At 35.9% G+C, this 24,705-nt stretch overlaps 1 protein-coding gene across 1 annotated transcript; it reads left to right on the forward strand.

Moving 5' to 3' along the window:
• Positions 1 to 2,315: 2,315 nt before the first annotated feature.
• Positions 2,316 to 23,830, forward strand: LOC149798101 (uncharacterized). Its single transcript, XM_089963187.1, has 9 exons — positions 2,316 to 2,975; positions 3,933 to 4,030; positions 9,596 to 9,718; positions 10,044 to 10,229; positions 14,243 to 14,358; positions 17,603 to 17,720; positions 19,251 to 19,597; positions 20,747 to 20,806; positions 21,480 to 23,830. The coding sequence occupies exons 1-9, from the start codon at positions 2,761 to 2,763 to the stop codon at positions 21,822 to 21,824; spliced, it is 1,608 nt and encodes a 535-aa protein (XP_089819313.1). The 5' UTR covers positions 2,316 to 2,760; the 3' UTR covers positions 21,825 to 23,830.
• The last annotated feature ends 875 nt before the right edge of the window (positions 23,831 to 24,705 follow it).

A 24,705-nucleotide genomic window follows, 5' to 3' on the forward strand; every position in this document is an offset into this window, starting at 1 on the left:
CCATGGAAGATGACCCACGTTCTGGAAGACCGTTATCTGCGAATGGTGAGTGTGCAATGGTTGCTGTGAAGGTGGCAATTGATGAAGATGTTTGATACACAGTGGAAGATATTTCTCTATGGCAAACAAAACTACTTTTAATATATTGAAGAATCATTGAAAGATCAGAAAGGCTTGTGTAAGATTGATCAGGCATTTGTTGATGGATGATGAAAAGCAAACTCAAATCGAAATCTCGAAACAGCTACATGCTAAATATGAATATATTTACCAGAGACGTTTGAATGGGAGTTTAACACGTGTTGAAACATGGATATTTATTTTTGACTCAAGAGAACATAATAAAGTTCATATCGGAGAAATCTAGGAGAAACCGCAAATCGTTCGATGTTGTCGAACTGTTAAGTGTATTTTATGCACATTATTTTCGATGCAAAAGATCCGGTCATCTAGACACCTGTGTCTGATTTAGTGTTACTGGATATTGTTAAACTTCCAAAGCGATGGCAAAAGTTATGGAACACATCCGTATGTGTCCTGGTAACGGAGATATCCATCTACTCCATGACAAGTCACAGGCGTAATAATCCAGCATTCGTCACGAAATTCCAGAAGGAGCGCAACATCCAAACTTTGGCACATCCTCAACACAGCCCTGATTTAGCTCCAGCTGAGACTTGGCTTATCAAAGATTCGATGAGTTTGACAATTTGAAAGTCGCCATGCTGTTGTAAGTGCAGTTTTTCAGTGCACAAACAACACACCAAAATGAACACAAAACAACATTTAACAATTGGATAATCAAACGAAGAATAATAAAGAACTTGCTGTACAGCGCACGAAAATTCAAAACATTTTTAAATCCCCTCCCCGTAGAGCATAGAACGTACTGACAGTGATCAAAACACATTTTAATGACACGAATACACCTAATAGTATACATAGGTGAAAATAAAATTAGAATGCTGTGAAATATTGAAAATTGCAGCACGTGTCTGCGAACCGCTCCAGCTTGTATGGCTGCCCTACTGACCTAATATGTGCCTACCATCGTATTTACCTTCCTACCTACCTATCTCTCTACCTGTTTTAAATTCTACATAAATACATACATACATACACACACACACATACATACATACATACATACATGCATGCATACATAAATACATACATACATACATACATACATACATACATACATGCATACATACATACATACATATATACATACATGCATGCATGCATGCATACATACATACATACATACATCACGCATACATACATACATACACACACATACATACATACATACATACATACCTCACACATGCATGCATGCATACATTACATACATACATACATACATACATACATACATACATACATACATACATACATACATACATACATACATACATGCATGCATGCATGGCATACATACATTCGGACAAAAGGACGAAAGGAAAGAAAATGAGTACACAGTTGTTAGTGTCGTAACAATAAGGTAATGAGTGTGATATTTTTTTTATTTCTATCCACGCACAGTTAGATGATATATCAGGGGTCTTAAACTTAAACTACCCTGAATGCCACATGAGGGCATTTTTGATGGCCCAAGGGCCGCACCACTCTCTTTTTTTTATATCTCTCATGACAACTTGTGACGCCAATCATTTTTCCTGCTACATGATACGGCTTGGCGGGCCGCGTTTTTGAGACCCCTGTGATATATCAAACTGCATAAAATCTTAAAGTTAGGTGAGGAGAGGCACGGGACTGCATGGTTAATAAATGCACGTGTTGAGGATAGGCACGGGACCACATGGTTAATAAATGTACGTGTTTAGAATATGCATTGGACCACAGGCACGTGTTTATGGCAGGCACGGAACCACACATGGTTAATAAATGCACGTGTTTAGGAAAGGCACGGGACCACATGGTCAGTCTATGTACATTACGGTACAACTATATTTCTATTACTCCTCAATCTTCAACTGACTTCTGATGACGTATTAATGTGATAATTATATTTCACACGTCAAGTATGTCGAACAACCAAAAGAAAAACAAAAGGTACGATTACGCTTAAACTATTTTGTCGCAGGTCAAGTTAAACAGCACTGACAACACAAGCAGAGGGTTTCCTTTTCAAAGCATAATAGGAAGAAGTGAAGTGTGTAACTTGACATTGTTCATTGCCAGATCGTTTTGTTCATGCTCCCGTACTGTGATTGTTATGACAATGCACTACACACAGAGTTAAAGCTAAGGGAAACACAACTCCACCATAAACAATAGCGGATCCCAGTAGTACCTTTAAGATTTATGTAGTAACTTGAAATATTAATATCTTTAACATTAAATGTTTCCTTAGTGGCGTTAAAAATCAAGTGAAGTATAAATCTGATATTTATTTTCTTATTATCTCGTACAAGAAAAGGACAGAACTGGAGTTTTTCGGACAGTTACATGCGAAGTTAAAGAGTTCGATTTAGAGTTTTAATGCCTTCATTTTTTCAAGAAGGAGCTGTGGATTCCCTTCGAAAAAAAGAAATGAATTGGGATCAGGTTGTACTGTGTAATCGACATAATGTACAGAACGACCTCATCCAATGATAATAATTCCTAAAAATACATAGAGATTTGGTCGCAACTGTGCACTCTTGAGGAATGTCCCTTCACAGGGTGATAAGGTTGATCAGTAACAATTAGAAGAAGAAAGAAGAAGAAAAAAGAAGAGGGAAAGGAAAGAAAATGCATCGATACATTTTCTTCCTGTGTTTTGTGCCATGCGTGTATTCAGCATGTCAGTTTCCGACGGATCTACGTGGACAATGGCGGAGTACAAGTAACGGCTTGCTGACATTTACGAACACCACAATGTCTAACTATGCAGCCAGCTTTACCTCCGTCATTCTGTCCTTCACATGTAAAGAAATATCTGGATCAAATTATGTCGTTATATCACAGTAAGTACATCCACATACAAATTTTAAAGGACATAATTAATTACGGCATATATATATATATATATATATATATATATATATATATATATATATATATATATATATATATATATATATATATATATATATACACACAGCTTATCGGATCGTTCATTTTTTATAGGTAATTCTCTTTCAGCGACTTAACAAATTAACTTAAAGTATAATAAAACGCACATTAACAAAAGATCATAATATGACTATATGAATCCAACATGGATGACTGGACCTAACGTCATTGTAATACCTCGTAATGGAACACCACAGCCGTTCGTTTCTGTCACAGAAAAGTAAACTATTGACAACACACATAAACACACACACACACACACACACACACACACACACAGCGGGTTAGAATTCGCCTCCAAAGGAATGCATCTCATATGTTGCGAAATAATCGACAATATTCCGACTGTGACTTCGTCTACTTCCTCAGCCATATTCTGACATGTAAAAAACATTGGCTCCGAATATAGTTCTAAATGACGGCGAATTAAGATTTCTTCCTTGACTTGACGGTAAAGGCCTAGATTGTTTAGATGGGAGAGTGTCTGTGAAAAACAAAGCCTAGTGTAAAAACAGCATTACATTTAAGAGATGTTATTACATTATGGTATTAACAACGAACCTGTACATATATATTCTAACATTAAGTGGTACATTGTCTGCACCTAAAGTGATAATCTGTCGATCGAGGCCCTTAAAGTAATAAGGTAGCCATCAATCAATCAATCGAGAGAGACAGACAGACAGACAGACAGAGACCATATGTATGACTGTTAATTGATACATCGTAACTGCTGTGTAAATCACATTGAGGCTCCAAGGCAGATCGAACTATCGTTTTAGTCAATTTTATTATTATTATTATTATTATTATTATTATTACTACTATTATTATTATTATTATTTCAGACAGTACACCTTCTCGTCGCTTATCACGGTGTATGCCTATTTATGCATGCAGTTTGAAAAGTTGTCGTCCTTCAAATATTTGTATACTCTTGGTACCAGTAAGTACACATTATATTCCGAAGTTCTGACAAGTCATAGCCAAGCGGGGAGGGAGGGAAGTTCATACAGATGGGTTGGGGGGTGGGTAGCATGACAATCGATTCATGTTGAAACAGTACATATTCAAGGTAATTATCAACCTTAATCATATGATACAATTGCAAGATTAGAAAACTAAGTCAGAGGAGCTGAAAGTACTCGTTTTAATATTTTGACTTCTTTAACGTACGATTTCACATGAATATTAAGGTGCATACAATTAAATAAATATATCCCAGTCATTTTTTTTCTAGACTATTTAATGCGATTTATGAGTAAATTTGGTTATATTGCTGTATATTTTATACACCGATTTTAGTTGTTTAATTCTTAGTTTGTCAGCTTTGAACAAAAATACCATTAACTTCTTGGCTGTGAGAAATTTGTAAAAATGTATGAATATATCACTATGTATGTATGTATGTATGTATGTATGTATGTATGTATGTATGTATGTATGTATGTATGTATGTAATGCAGATTGGAATGATGATACGGGGTCTTTACCCGTGTATAAAATTTCACCCAACTGCGAGAACCATAGACCCATACTTACAGTCATACAATACGTCGTGAAATCAGGGTCAATGGTTATTTTGTTCTCTTGAGCCCAAAATTATAACGAATCATACGAACTCTCATCAGCCGAAGCATAATATCATATACTCTTACTTAATATCGCACAATATCATGAACTTTTATCAGTAGGCGCATATCATGAAATCGCATTAGCTAGTGTATAATATCCTGAACTCTTATCAGTCAGTGTATAATATCCTGAACTCTAATCAGCCAGTGTATAATATCACGAACTCTAATCAGACAGTGTATAATATCATGAACTTTTTTCAGTTGGCGCATATCATGAAATCGCATTAGCCAGTGTATAATATCATGAACTCTAGTCATACAGTGTATAATATCATGAACTCTTATCAGACAGTGTATAATATCATGAACTCTAATCAGACAGTGTATAATGTAATGAAATCGCATTAGCCAGTGTATAATATCATGAACTCTAATGAGAAAGTGTATAATATCATGACTTTTTATCAGCCGGCGCTGACATGTCGATGCATGTATCATACTGATTTACTGTTTCATACCGTATTTGCGATTTTATTTTTTGAGATATGTGAACACCATAGTGTTACGTGTTTATGCTCTTACAAAGAGTAAACAAGAAAAAATTGAAGACAACAAGCTTTGTAAAATTTAACAAATAATTTATTTATCAAGAAAAAGAAGGTAAAAATGAGAAAACGAACTACGGTTTTACAAATCAAATCCAAAAATAATCCAAGAAAAATCCAAGAATTGAAAAGTCGAAGTCCTAGTAATAAAATGTCCTAATGAAAATGAGTTCGAATCCCGATGAAATCTAAAATGGAAGGTGATGACGTATGCCGTGGTCAGCGTCGTATATTGATGTGTCAACAGTTCTTTGTTGAATCACAGATACTAATATTCCAGCGTTTGAATTCTGTGTAAATTTTGATAACTGTCCTTGTCCATGAATTAATTTAGAGCACAAGTATTTCCAGGGAAAATAATCTCTTGGAATCCAAATAATTTGAAGAAGACAAAATAATTAGCCCAAAAAAACTGGTCACAACATAAAACACCTGGACGTCTCCAGTGTAAAGTCAAGTAATGACTATTACGTATCAAAACATCAATAATAAATCTATCTAGGACGCAAAACAGATGCCCGGATGTGGGTCTATCCACAGGAAAAACCTAATTGATACATGGTATTTGTCACGTAGTCCAAGTAGGGCCTCAATTTCTCTTTATGAATCTTACACTGAGAAAGAATAAAAAAGTTGTTTACTTCAACTCTTACTGATTCTGAATCAAGGTCAGGAACTAGGTCAGCATTAGATACAAAGTTTATATTATTAGTTGTTTACAAAAAACAGTCAGGTCAAATAGAACTGAACTGAATTTCTGGAAAATGTCAAATCCAGTAAATAAACCTACATTACAATAGCATGTAATGGAATAAGAAATATTTAAAACTAACAAACAAACAATTAAAATAAATCAAATATAAATTAAATCAAGTATACATAACAAAATATTATATCACTTCTGTCAATTTGATTGGTCCAAATAAGCCTATGAACTCCTAACGCATTATTCTTACTGATGATTGATTACGATCATCAGAATTTTCATCGCGCCGACTTCTGGAACTGCTTTTACTACTATATTATATATAAAAACCCACATATTTATATGTGTCACGACTGCCAAGCAAGATGTGGCGGCATCCTAATTTGTTTTTATACTTTTATCTATTTTTATTTTCAAGGTGTCTTTTTAACTCGCATATCCCAGTACTTTATTATCCTTTTTCCTTTTTTAATCCTTTTTGTCTTGATACTTTATTTTATCACTCCCATCCCAGGACGGGCAATAGCTAGTTTATAATAAAGATAAAGTTTTCAATGGCTACTTTGTAAATGTGATTATCTGTGAGGCGCCGCAACGGACAAAAGCTGGTCCAATGAGAAAGTTTTAGTTGAAATTTCGATGTAGTATGTCGATAAATCCAATAACACGTCTTGGATCAAATTGCAAGTGCATAAAGTTCCATTTTCTAGATCGAAATTTTAGATTTGATATGTTGAATTATACAGTGGTGGTTTAAAGTTCTGTTTCCTATGTCGAGGTTTTACAGTCTATATTTTGAATTACACAGCCATGGTTGAAATTTCAATATCACATGTTGTCGAGAATCCCTCATTCACACGTTGAATGTAACTGTTTGAGATGAAAGTTCCATTTCATATGGAGAGTATTTAGATTTCATCTGCTGAATTTCTCAACAACGAGAAGCCACCTCCTTGTTTCAAAATAACGCGGTCCGTTCAGGACACTACCGAATAAATTAATAATAATTCTCGAACTGTGAAGAGTAAATTTCAAACTGTAAATGCATGAAATGTAATGGCGCCTCATAACTGAATACATGAATGATGTATCTTAATACTCGATATTATTTTGAATTGTAAAAGTGGACATTGTGTAATGTTACTTTTAACAACACATCATTTCACCATATAAAAATAGAATTTCTGATAAGCACAATAAAATGTCCAACCACCGCTGTGTAATTCAACAGATACAATCTAAACACTCAACATACGAAATGGAACGAAACTCTCGACATATGACATTAACATTTCAATAACCGCCGTGTAATTAAGAAGATACAATCTAAACACTCAACATTGGACATATAATTTTCAACCAGCGCTGTGTAATTCAACAGATGAAATATAAATACTCAACATATGAAATGAAACTTTCAACATAAACTCTTTGAACCAATACGTAAATTAAGAATTATCGACGTATGACATCGAAATTTCAACCACCGCCGTGTAATTCAAAGGACACAGTCTAACACCTCGACATAGAAAATATAGCTTTCAACCACTACTGTTTAATTCAACAGATAGAATCTAAAATCTCGACCGAGAAAATGGAAATTTAAGGACAAGGAGTTTTGATGCAACACGTGAACTTGGAATTCTGGACATATGACGTTGAAATTTCAACGGCAACGTTCTGATTGGACCAGCTTTTGTCCGCTACGGCGCATTATAATTATCTAACCAGCTGGCACTCTAGGTATGGTTTTACTAAATTGCATTCGGTAGTCAAAAGCAAAGAAATGCAACTAAAGGGTGAAAGAAAGGAAAATCTGCCGAGAAGAACGGAGTCAATATCTGATGATGACAATGAAACCTTATCCAAGTCTGGTCAACAAGATGAACACCGGAAAATCTTATTATCACACTCTTGTTTTTATTTTTAATACAGTGCATTTCGGTTTCAGAGGTTTGGCAGAACATTGAGATATGCACTTGAGGAGTATACAAGACAAAAAGACTCCAACGGTCAGACTTGTCATGAATCTTCTGAAAAACAAATGAAAACATGAACCTGAGAGCAAAATATAATAAACTCAGCTGTTCCAGTGTATACTACTGAAATTTTTGAACTGACAATGCAGAGCATCATAATACGCGATCAACTTCATTATGCCGGCGCATATTATCTTAAAAGTCTGATCTGCCCACACAACATCATCATCTCTGATCTGCTTGCGCTTTATAACTTGGCCAACCTGGTTATGTGCTCTTTCGTCTGCTGATATGTTAATATCGTTCTGCACACTGATATTTGCGCGCGCTTATTCTGGTATGATTGATATGAAACTTACTTGGAGTTTTTTTTCTAATAAGAAAATGTGGCCAGCATCACATTTGTATTAATGTTGAAAAGGAATCTGACCGAAATCAACCTCTAACTGAAATCGACATCTGATCGAAATCGACATCTAATCGAAATCGACATCTGACTGAAATCGACATCGACATCTAATCGACATCTGATTGAAATGAACGTTACAATTGACCAGCAGACCTTAATCCTAATCAGTTTTATTTCAAGGTTTCTCAGGAGTGACAGGAATCACAGTAGGTTATTGTTATGTTTAGTGAAGGAACAATGGACGTCTTTTGTTCAGATATTCACAGCAAATCTTTAGTATGAGTGAAACTGGACACAGCTGCTAATCATGATAATGACAATGAAAATGAAGGGCCCCGAGTGGCCGATTGGTCTAAAGCGCTAGCAGTTGCCGATCACTGCCATCTCACCTCTGTCTGCGTGGGTTCGAGTCTCGGGTTCGGCCAATGTGGCTATGTGAGAAAACTTGCTAGTAGTTTCTCGTGGGTCGGCGGTTCTTTCTGGGGTTTTCCCGGGTTCTTCCTCCACCATTAATATGCCTATCTTGTGCTGAAAAATGGCGTTAAACCTTATAAGAACAAAAACAACGACTAAAATGTTGATTGTTGTTGTTGTGGGGTTTAACGCCATATTTCAGCACACGATAGGCTATGCATGGCGGCCAGTATTAATGGTGGAGGAAGAACCCGGGAAAACCCCGAGAAGAACTACCGACCCACGAGAAGCTACTGGCAAGCATTCTCACTAAAATGTTGAGACTCCCAAGGTTACAATCTCACAGAAGGTGTATCTATACCCAGCATGCGTACCGAATTATACTCGTCAATAAGTCGAGTCCATAATGCTCCGGCAGATCTGGGTCTATGCAGTTTGTTATGAGTAATCAGTAGAACAAACAATATAGAATTTGATCTTCAGGTGCATTATTGCACGGCAGATCAATGTTATTTTGTTGCAGTTGTATTCGACTCCTACGTGAGTAGGACGGTCAGTTTAGTTTACATCGACTTATACGTGAGCAGGACGTTCAGCTTAGTTTACATCAACTTACACGTTAGTAGGACGGTCAGTTTAGTTTAGTTCAGTAAATGATCAGATAGATCTGTGTAGGACTGTAAGTCGAATGTCTCGAAAGTCTGCATTCTAACTCCCATTAAGCATGCGTAGTCTGCCGCCAACTAAAAATATAAAGCATGTCAGCATGTGCAATTTCTTTAAGAAAGATATAACTATTTCTTTTCTCTCACACTTTTCAGCTAAAGATCCCACAGTCGGGACGCGTTACTACTTATCTACCGTCAGTAATGAAAACGCCAGTAAAATATGTACTATGACGGACACCAGGACTGCGGGGGAATATGAACTTCTTGTTCTGAGTAGTAAGCCTCTCTCTCTGTCTCTCTCTCTCTGTCTCTCTCTCTCTGTCTCTCTCTCTCTCTCACACACACACACACACACACCAGGTCAACAGATTGCTGTATTGGTTTGTTTTGAATATGTACACTGATAGACACTGATTGATCAATCAAGTACACTGATTGATCGATGAAGTACTCTGATTGGTCGAACGATCGGTCGGCTGGCTGGTATTGGCTCGATGAATATATAATTTGTACAGCCGTTAGACAAAAAGATAAAGGGAGGTAAGTATGGATCCCCTAAGGTCTCGCTATAATAAAGATATTGTGTTCGTTATTATTTAAGATTCCACCCAGACGCAGGCAGTGACGTGTCCCACAATTACCCAGAGCTACTTTACAGTCGTCATCAGCAAGTACAGTAATTTTAGCAGCAGTTGTCAGAATACGACAATGGAGGGGAGAGGAAACAGCTCGACGGCCGTCACTTTCAACTACTCCTCCTGTGCCGACACAAGTCTTGTCTTCTCATGTAAGCGCCAAATGCAAGCCTCCTCGTCCCATGTGTTTCCCCCGCTCTTTTGTATGTATATCTTCTTGCCCCTGTGTCCGTCCATGCCTCTGTCTTCAACCTAGGTCAAGAGTTAGAGCGCCAGTTGTGTGACTTCTGATATTTCGGGGGAAAGGGCATTATTTCGGCTGTTAATTATTATAGTGCAGTGTTTTACAGTATATGTGTCATTTTATGTATTCCCGCCCATCCCATCAAGTTTCTTGCCACGAGTTTTTGCGCAAAATAAATTTCATATAAAGGGAAAGAAATTAGTAAGGCATGTTGATATTGTAACACACAAGGTGTCTCAGTACCGAGCCAGTCAAACATTGTATGCGGTGAGCCTGGCACGAGGTCTATAGTTTCTCTTATTTCCAAGGATCTCGAAACAACGGCTGTTTTTAACTGAAGGGTTGATAAACGGGCAAAGATCAAATAATTTGGCATAATTACTAATGTACAAACAGACATAATTCCATAACTTCACACTTGCATGGTTTGTCTTACTTCACATTCATATTACGAAACTAATCCATGCCACCACGATGTTTCACGAATGCTCTACATTACGTCTTACACACAAAGAAACTCAATTTATTAGGTATTCTTAAGACTCTATGGTTTTAAAGTAAGTAGCAGAACAGAGCGAAAATAAACAAGTTTTGAAACATTCAACAAATAATGTATGTCCCATGAATACGAAGTGAAAATTTAATACATTATTTACAGGACTGTCCTGAAGTTTCTATCATAAGTCCAAAAGAACAAAATATTTCTAATGAATTCCACTGGTGTTCCGAACGACTCTAATCTTGCTGACATACCAATAGCCCAGAATAGTGTTGATGTGATAACAGTCTTGATGTGTCACAATAATATAATTCAGAATATCCTTGAATAAAATTAACAGTAATCCCAAATTGTGATTTTGTCTGTAAGTATGTTTGAACATTTTGTAATTTCAGTAAATAAAATAAATAATAAATCCTGTCAAATATTAACCGAACGCAACTAAAGACTAATTCCACTGCATATGTTAAGATAAGAAGGAGCAATTCTAAAGTAAACAACATTTATATAAAAAGCTAAGAAACAATAGCAGAGCGAGGATGAGGGTCGTTTTCTCATTAAATTCGTAAACAACATGCTTCTAGAAAATTAATAACTTCCATATAAAGCTCGACCTTGAACGTAACATCTGTAAACATGTTCACTTCAAAGTAATAATGATTTTAAAATATAATCTAAAATCATATACAAATATTATCTATGCAATTTGTTTTTTTAATGAAAAAAGCTTTAGTCAAGTAGGCCCAACTCATACCCTCAATTATTGATAAAGTCATCACACAATGCAAATTAAATATACCTAACATATAATCATGGATAAAAGCCAACACACAATACAAATAAAAAATACAAAGCACATCCCCTCATAAAAAGAAAGATAATGCTTTCTTTAACACAGTAATCAAATATGATACATTAATATATATATATTTACATAGGTAGATGTCTTATGAATGACACAAAATATACCTAAAGCAATATTGTAATTCTATACACGCGAAAGTGCATCTTTTCCATTAATGTGCATAATGCAAATGTTATATTCCTGTAACATCGAACTGGATCTAACAGTCTCTGATTTCTGTTTTTTCTTTGGTTAATGAAAATAAGGGGGCTGTGTTCACTGAATACAATAATTGGAGAAGGGGCTGCACTAATACACACTTCAAAGTGCTGCAAAGTTCTCTTTGTGGAATAATTTGCCTGGTGCTTGGATACTGCTTTAGAAAAATAGCCCACTGGATGATCTACATAGTCTTCTTCAATATTCCACATTTGCATCAACAGACGTTTTAAATGATTGACTGAAACTTTGAGGTGAAAGAACTGGTGCACTCTTAAGTAAGCCCTTTAGTTTTCTTACTCAACAAATTGGTTAGGGGTTCAGCAATTATAGAAAAATGTGAGCAAACTTTCAGATATTATCCAGCCATAATCATAAAGCGCATCAGTTGCTTTTTACTGTTAAGCGCATGGAATTCAGAGACAGCCCTGATCTTAACCTGTATATGTTTATCTTGAATTGTTTCACAATATGTCCTAAAAATACAACACAAAAGCAGATATAACCATTTTCATTAAACGATGGAAAGTTGAAGGCGTACCTTTCGTACCAAATGGCATCATTTTATATCGTTATTGCTTATCTGGGGTAACAAATGCCGAAATTCCTTTGTTCTTTCCGCGAGTAGAATTCGCCAGAATCATTTCAAAAGGTCAAACTTGGTGACGTATTTGCATTTCTGATTTACTCAGTGCAGTCATCAATTATTGGCATTGGAAATGAATCTGTTTTGGTAACACGGTTCACTTGTTTATAGTCAAGACACATGCGGAAAGCATTATCTGGTTTCGGTAACTTTTACGAAATCGTTCTCCAGCAAATATTGAATTTTTTCTTTCAAACATTACTGTTTGAGAGGATTCAACCGAATAGGATGTTGTTTTACAGGAGCAGAACTCTAATTTCAAGTCATGATTGATTTTATGAGTTAGAACATCTGAAAACATGTGGTTATATTCACACAATAGCTGTTTCGGTTGATTCTTTTATTGTGGATGTAGATGTGAAGGTCTCTGGTCCAGAGTGTTAAGTATTTCTGAATTTTGATGATTCTTCATACAAAGTCACTACGATCCGATCGCATGCTATCATTTAAATCCTCACTAAGTGGGACAGGCACAACTAAATTGATCGAATAGTCAACATGGCTGTCTCTATCAACATACTCTTTATAATGTTTATATGGCAAATTTGTGTCTATATTCGCCTCCCAGGAGTGTTAATGATATCACTTAAGTCATTACTTTCTTTTCAACAGCATAAGGGCCATAATACATAGGCAGAAGAGGATTTTGAGCACGAGATCTAGAACTCTATAACTAGGCTGAAATCTCCTTTCTTTTGTATTTCTGTCGTACCTTAATTTCACATTTGACTGAGTAGAGTGTAGGTTCAGATGCCTTTGACAATTTATATTTAAGGAAGATTGATCTCTGAATCTTCTATTGAAAGAAGTTTAATTTTCAATAACTTCATTGGCCCACTAACATTATGTCCAAAACCTAATTTAAAGGGATAAAAACCTAATAATTCTTGAACTGGTTCCCTAATACCAAACAGCAAAAAACGAACACCTTCGTCTCAATCTTTTCCTATATGAAAGCAATATGACCGAATCATATTTTTCAAAGTTTTGATGAAATCTTTCCAAAGCCCATTGACATTCAAGATGATAGGTAGAAGATTTAAACTGTTGGATGCCTAATTCATGCATAACTTGCTGGAAAATTCCAGGCATAAATTTTATGATCAGATTCGACATATTATGGATGGGCAAAATGTGTATAAAAAAACAACTTTCTAAAAGCTTTAACTATGGGTTTGGTTTAAATACTCATTGAAGGAATAGCCTGTAGAAATTTTGTGAACGCTCACATTATGGTTGCCTTAGTCTTAGTTAACGACGCCGCAGTCTACCATTATTCTGCTAAATGGTTCGTCAAATGCAGGAAGAGGTTGCAGATGAGCCTAGGTATTCTCAGTTGGGTTTTCCTACCATTTGACTGGCGTCATTTTAAGTGTTAACCTTATTTTTTCTGAACAATTGTGACTTCTTCATTTATCTTATGCACGTGTGGCACGTGATTATGACGTTTAACGTTACGTTTATTTTGTTACTAAATATTGAACATAACTAACTTAATGTATACTAGGGATATATATCATTATTTTTTAATGTAATTTACTAAATATTCCAAATCATTATTGGCAGAGATAATATTTTAGTTTAAAAGATCTTTGTTTTTCCGATTGTTTTCGAAACGTTGAGTTTTTAAAGGGGTTACCTCTGTCATAATTCTTTTTTTACATAAAAAATACTAACATGTGGAAATCGTCCTCTTCTAACCCTCTTTTGCAGCCGGGGGGAAGTTCTTCTGCATGTATTCTTTAGTGAGCGGTAGCTACACCTATCTGAACCTCTGGAACTCGGATTCCAGCACTAACGGGGTCAACACTTTCACATTTACTTGCCTGGTAAGTATGACCACATTGCGTTCCAATTTCTGGAAACTGAAGTCTCAAAAAGTGTGTTAAACAGTGCAACAGTTTTTCTCTCTTTTATTCACTATCTCAGTTATGAGTTTTTGTTTGATTTGAAATTGATACTTTCATCAAGCCTGAGAAAATTTGTTTAGATTATATATTTATTTTAAGGCAATTAGGGTTGCTTGATCTGTCTATCACATCAGCGAAGAACTAAACTCCATCCTTCTACTATCATTTGTCCGTCGATTGTTGTTTATTCGAAATTCCATTTACACGCAAGCCAATCTTGTTTCGGACAATGAGTACGTATCCGAGGACGTAATGACACCTGTTGTACTGAGTTTTTCAGACCAAGAGTTTGTTTATGACGTATTGGCCAGACACCTGTACCAGACAGCATGTGTAAATCCGATGCTTAATAAAATTTACATTACCTTTTCCCTAATTGTTTGATATTTAAGCTGTCAAATGAAGATATGTAACTAACTGTGTGATAACATTTTCAAAGAAAATTCGGTTTTTCAGAAAAAGATATGGCGATAAGTATGCATACTTAAACGCCTCTGACAATTCGTTAGCGACTTGTGCATAAAATCAACATTTCAGTATTGCTTGAAATAGATTTCTATGATATTCTGCGATTGAACTTGACCGACATATTTGTACTGGTAATTGATAATTTTTACATACGGGTTACAACATACTTAAAGCCAATATCAACTAGGTGAGAAAAAAAAATTGGTTGAGTTAGGTTATATCCTTCATCTCGCCTAACAAGAGTCTAATTTCATCATCACAAAATTGCTCAAAATGAGTCTGGGAAAATTTTGGGAATACATTACATCATGTTATTAGTTATTTAGGTTTAAAACGAAAAATAGCAGGCTAGAAGGATTTTCTTCGCTATCAAAGTCAAATATCTAAAGGGATATAACAGAGTCAATCATCTACTCGAATGAGTCAGTTAGAGGTGTTTGATTGGATGAATGCTGGTGATGACGTCAATTAGAAATTATTAATAGTTATGATGCCAGTAGGTAAGTATAAATATTTCTAATCAAAAGGTTAACATTGGTCTGCAGCGAAAAGGCCGTATCAATGGAGCTCCGACTGAAGTGACCCCAGATCAGGCCCTTAACGCACTGAGAGGCCTCGGACTTACAATCACAATGGGATAGAACCCTAGTTCCCAATCAAAACTAGCCACACCTTTACTGATCTAGGACAAAATTACATTCCTGAGAGAAGACATCACAAAAGCAAAGGAGATAGAAATCGACGAAGTGCTGTTCAAAAGGATTCAACAGCAAACACCGACGAAGCAGTCTCAGCTAAGGGCCCAAACAAGAGGGACCCATGATCAAGTCGAAGTTCAAGAAAGGGCAAGTACTCCAAAAACACTGCCTCCATCTGTGGTTATGAAGGGTCAGCATACCTAGCTTCAGCAACCAAGGGCCCACAAAAGACGGACCCAAATCCAAGTTCAACGAGAAGAATAGGAATGCTCCACGAAAACTCCATCAGCCATTTGGTCTCCGTCGGCAACGGGACATGGTCATCCGTCAGTTTCACCTGTAATTTCATGAATACAAAGTGTGTGACTGAGAGGGCATCTGGCGAATCAATGTAACATTCAACTGACCTATAACAAGTGACAGCAGCGAGAAAGGAACACCTTTCCCCCATACCAAAGTCGGCGACAAAAGTTTCATTGGTAGTATACACTCAAACGGGTCAATATGCATATGCGCGGGAGGAATCCATCAAAACGAATATTGGCGACCCGTGGAAAGTGTCAATCTCTGCAAGAAAGGTCGCAGAGGATGTTGAGATCACCGTGGATATCGAACAAACCATACCTACCAACAACAAAGCTCCAGGCTTTCAAAATCAAGAATCAGGAAGGCAATATCAAAAGGAGAGAAATTCCTGGAATGCCTTGCCCTTTGCAGTAACGATTGCCTCCAGTTGTCAATATTTGGTTATGCCAAAAATATGAACAATTGGATAATGGCAGACATCATTGACCCGGGCCCCACAAAAGATCGGTAGAGGGGGCGCTACCAACCGTCAGCACACCTGCTTAGAGACCAAAGACCATAACCAGCCTTTTAAAGGTGACCACTTAACCCATTGCCTTAGGGTTTTCATTTAGCTAGAAAATCCTTTTAGATAAAACTTATTATGATTCTAACAAAGCTCCATTCGGCCACCTGTCTCCAATATCCCTATTAAATGCCTAACATGGTGTTCAAATTCAATTAGTTACTTTCACCTAAATTACAGTTATTAGAATTTTTAGGGAAGCTGAAGTACACATTTGCTACTATGTAGCGTGACTCTAATTAGATTTGTGGCATACACAGAATTGGTAATAGGGAACAACCCAAATTAAGCAGCTTGCCAAGATTTGACATAATTATTTACGACTTAGCGTTTCGGACATATGCCAGCCGATGTTTGGAGTTTCCTGCTGAGTCATTTGCCTCCTTGCCACTCTCGGACGAGTGTGTGGATCGATTCCCACTCGTCTGCGTCACCAAATGCTCCTCAGAGCGTGTACGCACGGATCCAGGGAGTCGCCATACAGGTGGTATATTCCAACCGGGCGACTTAACATTTGGAATATTGACATCAGATTGTCAAACGAGTGAATAATCCGATTTCCACTCGTTTCTAATATCCACAAGGTACGGGATATTATAGTGTGGTACCGTGGTGTCGTTAGGTACGTGGCTTCTTTCCCACCTGATGACTAATTAAGCAGTACGCTTTGCACACCTGAAATTGACGGGTGGTCGCATTAATTTTACACCACATGTCGCGAAATTAAGCAGTCTGCTTTCTGGTTTAAGCCTGATGGATTTTAGAGTCCTTACTACATGGCACATATTCACTAATTGGCAGGAAAATATATATTAATATAATTCAGTCACAATTTATTCAGTTAATCATAAATAAAACGTCAAAGTTACCACTGGGCAACGAAAATCAATAAATGAATAAGTAAATAAATAAATAAATACGAGTCGGAAACTTGATAATATGCTGTTCATAATTAATCCCTAATCATTTTGAAGTCCATTGCTGATTTGGTCAAGACAGAAAGTACAAGTCTTTTAAACATTGCACAAGGTACTTGATGGAGTCACTTGAAAAAAATACGAAGCCATTTCAAATGTAAATATGAAGGCTGATATTTTAGAAATTAATGCTTAACTTTATTTTTAAGGTTCTGTCTAAATCTGATGCCACATTAAGCGCAACGGAGAGTCCGAAGGCATGTCAGTATCAGCAAACCCCGACATATGTAGACTCCACTGGGAGGTATTACACACTGACAGATACACGTACGTATATACACTTTCCCGTCTCAAAGGCTAGCTTTAGTATTTTTCATTTCGATTTCCTAAAAAGGAGTAAAAATCTATTACCAATAGGAGATTTATCCTTTAACTGTTTAACCGAGGTCATAACCAGAAAAAATTCAACGAAATTCTAATTAAAATACCTTTCGTCTCTGACCTCTTTCTTTCATAATGTTAGCTGTTTATGTATTCTATATATTCTATGCAATTTTATGTATATTCTCCTTTCAATTATATATATATATATATATATATATATATATATATATATATATATATATATATATATATATATATATATATATATATATATATAGAATACAAAATTAAATGGTCCTTTCGCGTTTTCCAGCATCTGCAACAAGTTGAAACAAACTAGTTGAAACATAATAAATTTAAAGGCTTCATTCCTGTAGAAATAGCAATGTAAAGTTTTGCAAACACAACGGTTTTTCTGTTTTATTTGTTTGTCTTTATGTTTTGTATCTGCCTTTGAGAAAGACTCTTTCAGAGTCGAAAGCGTTCAGGCTAGTTAAATACTCGTTTTGCACTGTTCGTTGTCAGTTTATTGAGAGAGAGAGAGAGAGAGAGAGAGAGAGAGAGAGAGAGACTGTTTAAGATACATTTTATATGTATGATTTTTTTCAACGCTGTGTAAGAATTTGTGGACTCGTATGTTGACAGTTTGAATACTACTGTTCAATGAATTGTTTAATATGATTGTAAGATACATGGTGGTCATGCAAGTTGACAGTTATTTTCTTCCTCAAATTGAAATGCGTTTTCGTTGTAAACAGTGTATAGTAGTTACAACTTTAAGTCTGTAAATAGGTTTTAAGTGCAATTTTTTCTCTTTTATTGCACATTAACCTTCCATTCTTTTTGTTACTTTTCTTTTTAAGAGATTGTGTATAAAAATATTGACAAAAGATACATATAAGCTGTGGTTTTGTCCACTTGAATTATGCCTTAGGTGTTGAATCTTATTTTTATAGTCCATCTTTAGATTATCTTTTAATCAGTATTAAAAGCAATTTATTTGTTTTATTAGGCTCTGAGCTGTCTTCTTACGGAATATCAGTAAGAAAACCGACTTGTAAAAAAGATACAAACTATAAGTGGGAATTATTAATATAGAATTTAAAATATAATTTAAGAAAACATTTTCACTATGTCTGGATCTTTAATTTTATGTCGTGTATTATTTTATGACAAAATTCAGATTAAAATGCAGACAGCAACATGTCTGTAGGAAGGAAATGGGGGGGGGGGGCACACGTGACGAAGTTCCCGGAAGCACTTGCATTTTAGTCGTTTCTAGAGTACAATTGTAACCATCAAACTGTAAACAAAACTTCCTCCAGGAATTGTTCAGGATGTTTCGATCTCATTGTGTTTTGCTTTGGGGGATTGTTGTTTGTATTGTTTCGGTTACATTTGGTTGGGCTGGAGGCCGCTGCATCCGCCTGTTCATGTTTAACTCAAGCAGCCATGACTTATTTTTTTTTATAGTGTATGCTACCTCTGACCAAAGTGCCAGTGAGAATCTGGCGTGGGTTGCATTATTGGTGGTATTCAGTTGCCTAGCCGTCGCAGGCGTTATCGTCGCTATCCTCATCAGTATCTTCTGCATTAAGAAGCCGCTCCCAATAACGCCACCACCGTCACCGCTGCCAATTGTAAAGAAAAGGAGAAAGAAAATCAAGAGGAAGGAATGGAACTTGGTTAAGATCCCATCAAGGAAGGGCCGATCCAAAAGGTCAGGTGTCCGTACGTACACCGCTTCCGTGTCCCAATCTCGACGGTCCCCGTTCTCTTTCAGCCGATATGACACTGAGTTTATCAGAGAATTCTCTGTTGTAAGATTTCTTATTATTATTATTAGTAGTAGTAGTAGTAGTAATAGTAGTAGTAGTAATAGTAGCAGTAGTAGTAGTAGTAATAGTAGTAGTCATAGTAGTAGTAGTAGTAATATTAGTAATAGTAGTGGTAGTAGTGGTAGTCCTATACATTTATCCGAACATTACATTTCTTTCTTCAAAAGTTTTTTATGCACTGCGTTATAAATTTGTTTATATCTTGTGGCATAAGACTTTACCGAAAGTTTATCAGTCGTTTGATACGTTTCTGACAGCACACATTGGATTGCTTCACCGTTTGATTCAATAAATTGAACATAGATTTCAGACCTTTCGTCACTTAAATACAATGGAGATTTTCTGCTACAACAAACTGTAGTGCATTCTTTGCCGATAAGAAACAATGAAGTTGTCGATAAGACACAATAAAGTTTCCGACAGGATACAACAAAGTTGTCGATAAGATACACTGAAGTCGTCGATAAGACGCATTGAGGTGGTTAAAAAGATACATTAAAGATGTCGACAAGATACATAAAAGTTGTCGATAAGATACATTGAGGTTGTCGATAAGATATATTGAAGTTGTCGACAAGATACACAAAAGTTGTCGACAAGATACATTGAGGTTGTCGATAAGATATATTATAGTTGTCGATAACATACATACAAATTGTCGATAAGATCAATTAAAGACGAAGGTAGTCTCAGCACTAAACAGCATCAGTCAAGTTTGTTGCAAAATACGTTACTGGGGCCTGAAGATCTAAGTCCAATAAAGTGAGATTTGAGGGTGTATTAAATTGTAAAGTTGAACTAAAATATATTTTTAAAATTTAGCGATAGTCAATTACTGGGTCTCATGGCAATACATAATGCTTTCTTATGCTTAAGATGTGTTTAGTGCAATTTGTTTACAAAGTTTAGATAAAGGAACAAACAAAATTATGAGTTTTAATTTATTTCCGTAAGGAGTTACTCCCCGTGGACCAGTTAATATTATTCGTATTCATCATGAACACCTGTGATTTTTCACATAAGAGACATACATCAAAAACGCTGACCTGTTATTCTTTTTGTAGTTTTTCAAATATAAAATGTATAAAATAAATTACCATGTTATCTAGTGTGACTCCATTTCATTTTCAGGGAAAAAGGAATAGACCACCAGAATACGACACACACAGTAAAGCAAGTTCTCAGCCTCCTGTATGTTTTTCCTTTTAATTGTGAAACAACATTAAATTCCATTCATCATCATCATCATCAGTATAATCAATAGTGTTTTTGTTTAGGATATATATTTCATCTCATGTTGTCATATTATGATTCATGCAGTCAATAGTTTTTATCTCATGTCATATCTAAATTCCTGCAGTCAATAGTTTTTATCTCATGTCATATCTAAATGCATGCATTCAATTGTTTTTATCTCATGTCATATCTAAATGCATGCATTCAATTGTTTTTATCTCATGTCATATCTAAATGCATGCAGTCAATTGTTTTTATCTGACGTCATATCTAAATTCATGCAGTCAATTGTTTTTATCTGATGTCATATCTAAATTCCTGCAGTCAAAAGTTTTTATCTCATGTCATATCTAAATTCATGCAGTCAGTTGTTTTTATCTCATGTCATATCTAAATTCATGCAGTCAGTTGTTGTTATCGTTAAACAGTAACATTTTGACCCATAATAAACATTTGATGGTACATAATACATAAAGAGATCTAAATTCGTCGCATTTAATATTTAACTTGAATCAGTGAGCATTAACAGTAGTTTCTAAGCAGCCCAATCTCAGCTTCAGAACGATCTAACTGATGCAACTTTATATTAAGATGCAACAGCTTGAGTGTGTGTTTCTCTTTTCTTCAGCAATGGCAGGTTAAGTGGGAGATCGATCTAAAGCCTTCGCCAAGATCAGAAAAAAGCGAGATCTCACCACCCGTGGAGGAGACTAGCAGTCAAGCACCACATGACACGATCCTGGAAAATAATAAAACAGTGCCCATCCGTCACGTATCATTTGAAGAAAAGCCTCCCGATCCACCCAGCCGGTCGGACACCATTCTGGATGACTTTGGCTGGTTACAGCCCAACGAGAGGAAAAATGAACCTGTATATGATCAAACGAATAAGATGTGGCCCATGCTCTCCAAAAAGAACAGCAAAGTTTGGTATATAAATGTAGAGGAAAAAGAGAAAAATCCCAAATCTTAGATTAAATTAGCATCTGTACAACTGTTATTCATTTATCTTATGGAAAATTGCGTAAAACACATGGCATAAATACTCTGTTTGCCCGTGTACAACAGTTGTGTAATAACATATGTCATAAATACGCTATTTGCCCGTGTACAACAATTGTGTAATAACATATGACATATATATTATATTTGCCCATATAAAACAATTGTGTAATAACATGTCATCAATACGCTGTTTGCCCGTATACAACAATTGTGAAATAACATTTTTCATAAATACGCTGTTTGCCCATGTACAACAATTGTGTAATAACATGTCATAAATACGCTGTTTGCCCGTATACATCAATTGTGTAATAGCATATGTCATAAATACACTGCTTATCCCGCATAGGACAATTGTGTAATACTATATGTCATAAATACGCTGTTTACCCGTATACAATAAGTGTGTAATAACATATGTCATAAATACGCCGTTTGCCCGTATACAACAACTGTGTAACAACATATAAATACGCTGTTTGCCCTTGTACAACAATTGTGTAATAACATATCTCATAAATACGATGTTTGCCCTTGTACAACAATTGTGTAATAACATATCTCATAAATACGTTGTTTGCCCGTGTACAACAATTGTGTAATAGCATATGTCATAAATAAGTATGTGTGCCCTTGTACAGCAAGCATACTACTGCTAATATTTTAGATTTACCGACTAATCTGACGGCAGATCTTGATTACCATAAACTTTCAAAAGGTCATCATTTGAGTCATTTCACGGCAGATCTTGACTACCATAAACCATCAAAAGGTCATCATTTGAGACAGGAACGAGGCAAAACCCACGAATGATGAGCCTATTTGTCTGATTTCATATCCTCAATCAGAATGCATGGCTGATTCTTTCTTTCACATTCCCTAGTAAAAATTAAAACTTAGAATGTGGGGTGTAAACAAGATGGCACAAGTTTGGTACAGTTAAAAGAACAAGTATCCACCCCAAACTGGGGATCATTAAAAAAAAGCGGATAGGACTTGGTGTAGATTTCTTAGCTAAGGGTAAAATTGGAAATGTGGTTAAAACACACGCACGAACACACACTCTCGAACACACACTCTCGAACACACACATTCTTCCGGACGGATATACATTTTACATGTCTTCACCTTAAAAGAGGTGTAAAGGTGTCAGCCGGTATGCATTGTTTTTCTTTCCATTAATTTAATTTAATCATCATTTACAACGCCGTCTTGCGCGCAAGACATGTTATTTGTTTTGTTTTTCTCTGTTGGGTGAGGGGGTTCTCTTTTTGTTGTCTTTTTTTTCTTTGTGGTTTCGCAGCCCTTTCGATGGCGTTCATTTGCACAGCGATGAAAACCAAAGCAAGCACGCAGACCCAGACTAGCCGCAAATCCACCAGCGTAATTGGCAACATGTTCACATTCAGCAGTAAATCAACTGTAGACAAAACATCACAGCAAATGAAACCTAAATTGAATGTGATGCAGTTATAGATGATTTGGTTTTCTGTATGCGGCAATTTACCACCAGATTTATAGAGCTGTTGCAGTGGTGCTATCCTACAAAAGGGAGATAATCCACTGTAAAAAAATCGCATGCCAAGACAACTCATAGCATACACACAAAATAGTTTTTGCTGTATACTCAAATTCATAAATAGCATTTATTACAAGATCTTTAAACATTAGGGAAGAGTTTGCACATGCTGACAATAATATGTTCATCTGTAGTCTTTACTCGGCTTCATATTAAATTTCAACCCTGAAACTTGTAAACATGCAGAACCTGCTAATGACATCATTATTTCATGATACCCGTCCCTATGTCCTTTACCTCTAAACAGCGCTTTATTCGAGAAAGTATTGTTCGGGTACATCATGTGTTATGTCTGATGGAAACATTAGAGTATGCAATAGTGATAGGCTATTGTATGTAGATAGTCTAGCATTTCAAATTCACGATGAACCTTTTATAAAATTTAAAAATATTCACTCCTTATTTGTTGTCTTTTAGTATCCTGTGTTTACGCTTTTTGTCAGGAATGATTTACCTTCATTTAAAAACATTAAATTACGTTTTTAGAACTTAAAGGTCAGAGGTCATTCGGAGTGGAACAGTCTCAATTTTTGGACTGTCATATGTGTAACACTGAGACCGAATAGACTTCTTAATTTTTTCTTCAACAATTTTTATGACAAATATGAATGAATACCCCCCACCCCACTATCCAGTGAGCATAATGTAATTCTTCCCTTAATGTTTTGCATGAGGCCGAAGAGCTTGCGAGTAGGCTATGTCAAAATATCGGGTCCCACCCGAGCCATCACCCAATGTAGTACGCTATTGATCACATAGTCTGATTTATAGCTGTCCTTTATTTACTAGATGACTAAGCATTGTTGTTATGAATACACTATACATATTCAAAGATGCACACTTAACCATGCTTCACTCATGATTTCATTCATGACGCGCCTGAATACATCGAGTCATTCGGATGACGTCAAAATGTTTAATTAAGGACTGTTATTATGATGGCCTTATTACGATCAAACAGGACAGTCCCAAGTGCTATAAATAGCTACGTCACAGAAAACCCCAAACGTCTATTACTACGCTCAGTTAAGATTTTTTTTTTAATGATGCAAACAAAATAACATAACAAATAATTTCAATTTCAATTATGAGTTTAACGTTTTGTTTTTTTTTTCTTCTGAGTTTATCGTGGTATAAACTGTCAGTTGCCGACTCACACAGCTGGATGACGTACGTTATAAAAGATCTACAACTTGACGATGTATTCAAAAAGTATTGTACAGTTACTTCTTATGTTGAGTTCATGAGACAAAATTAGAATGTGTGTGTG

This window comes from Sinohyriopsis cumingii, chromosome 6, assembly GCF_028554795.1.
Source record: "Sinohyriopsis cumingii isolate HCF-2022 chromosome 6, ASM2855479v2, whole genome shotgun sequence".
In the NCBI taxonomy this organism is placed as follows: domain Eukaryota; kingdom Metazoa; phylum Mollusca; class Bivalvia; order Unionida; family Unionidae; genus Sinohyriopsis; species Sinohyriopsis cumingii.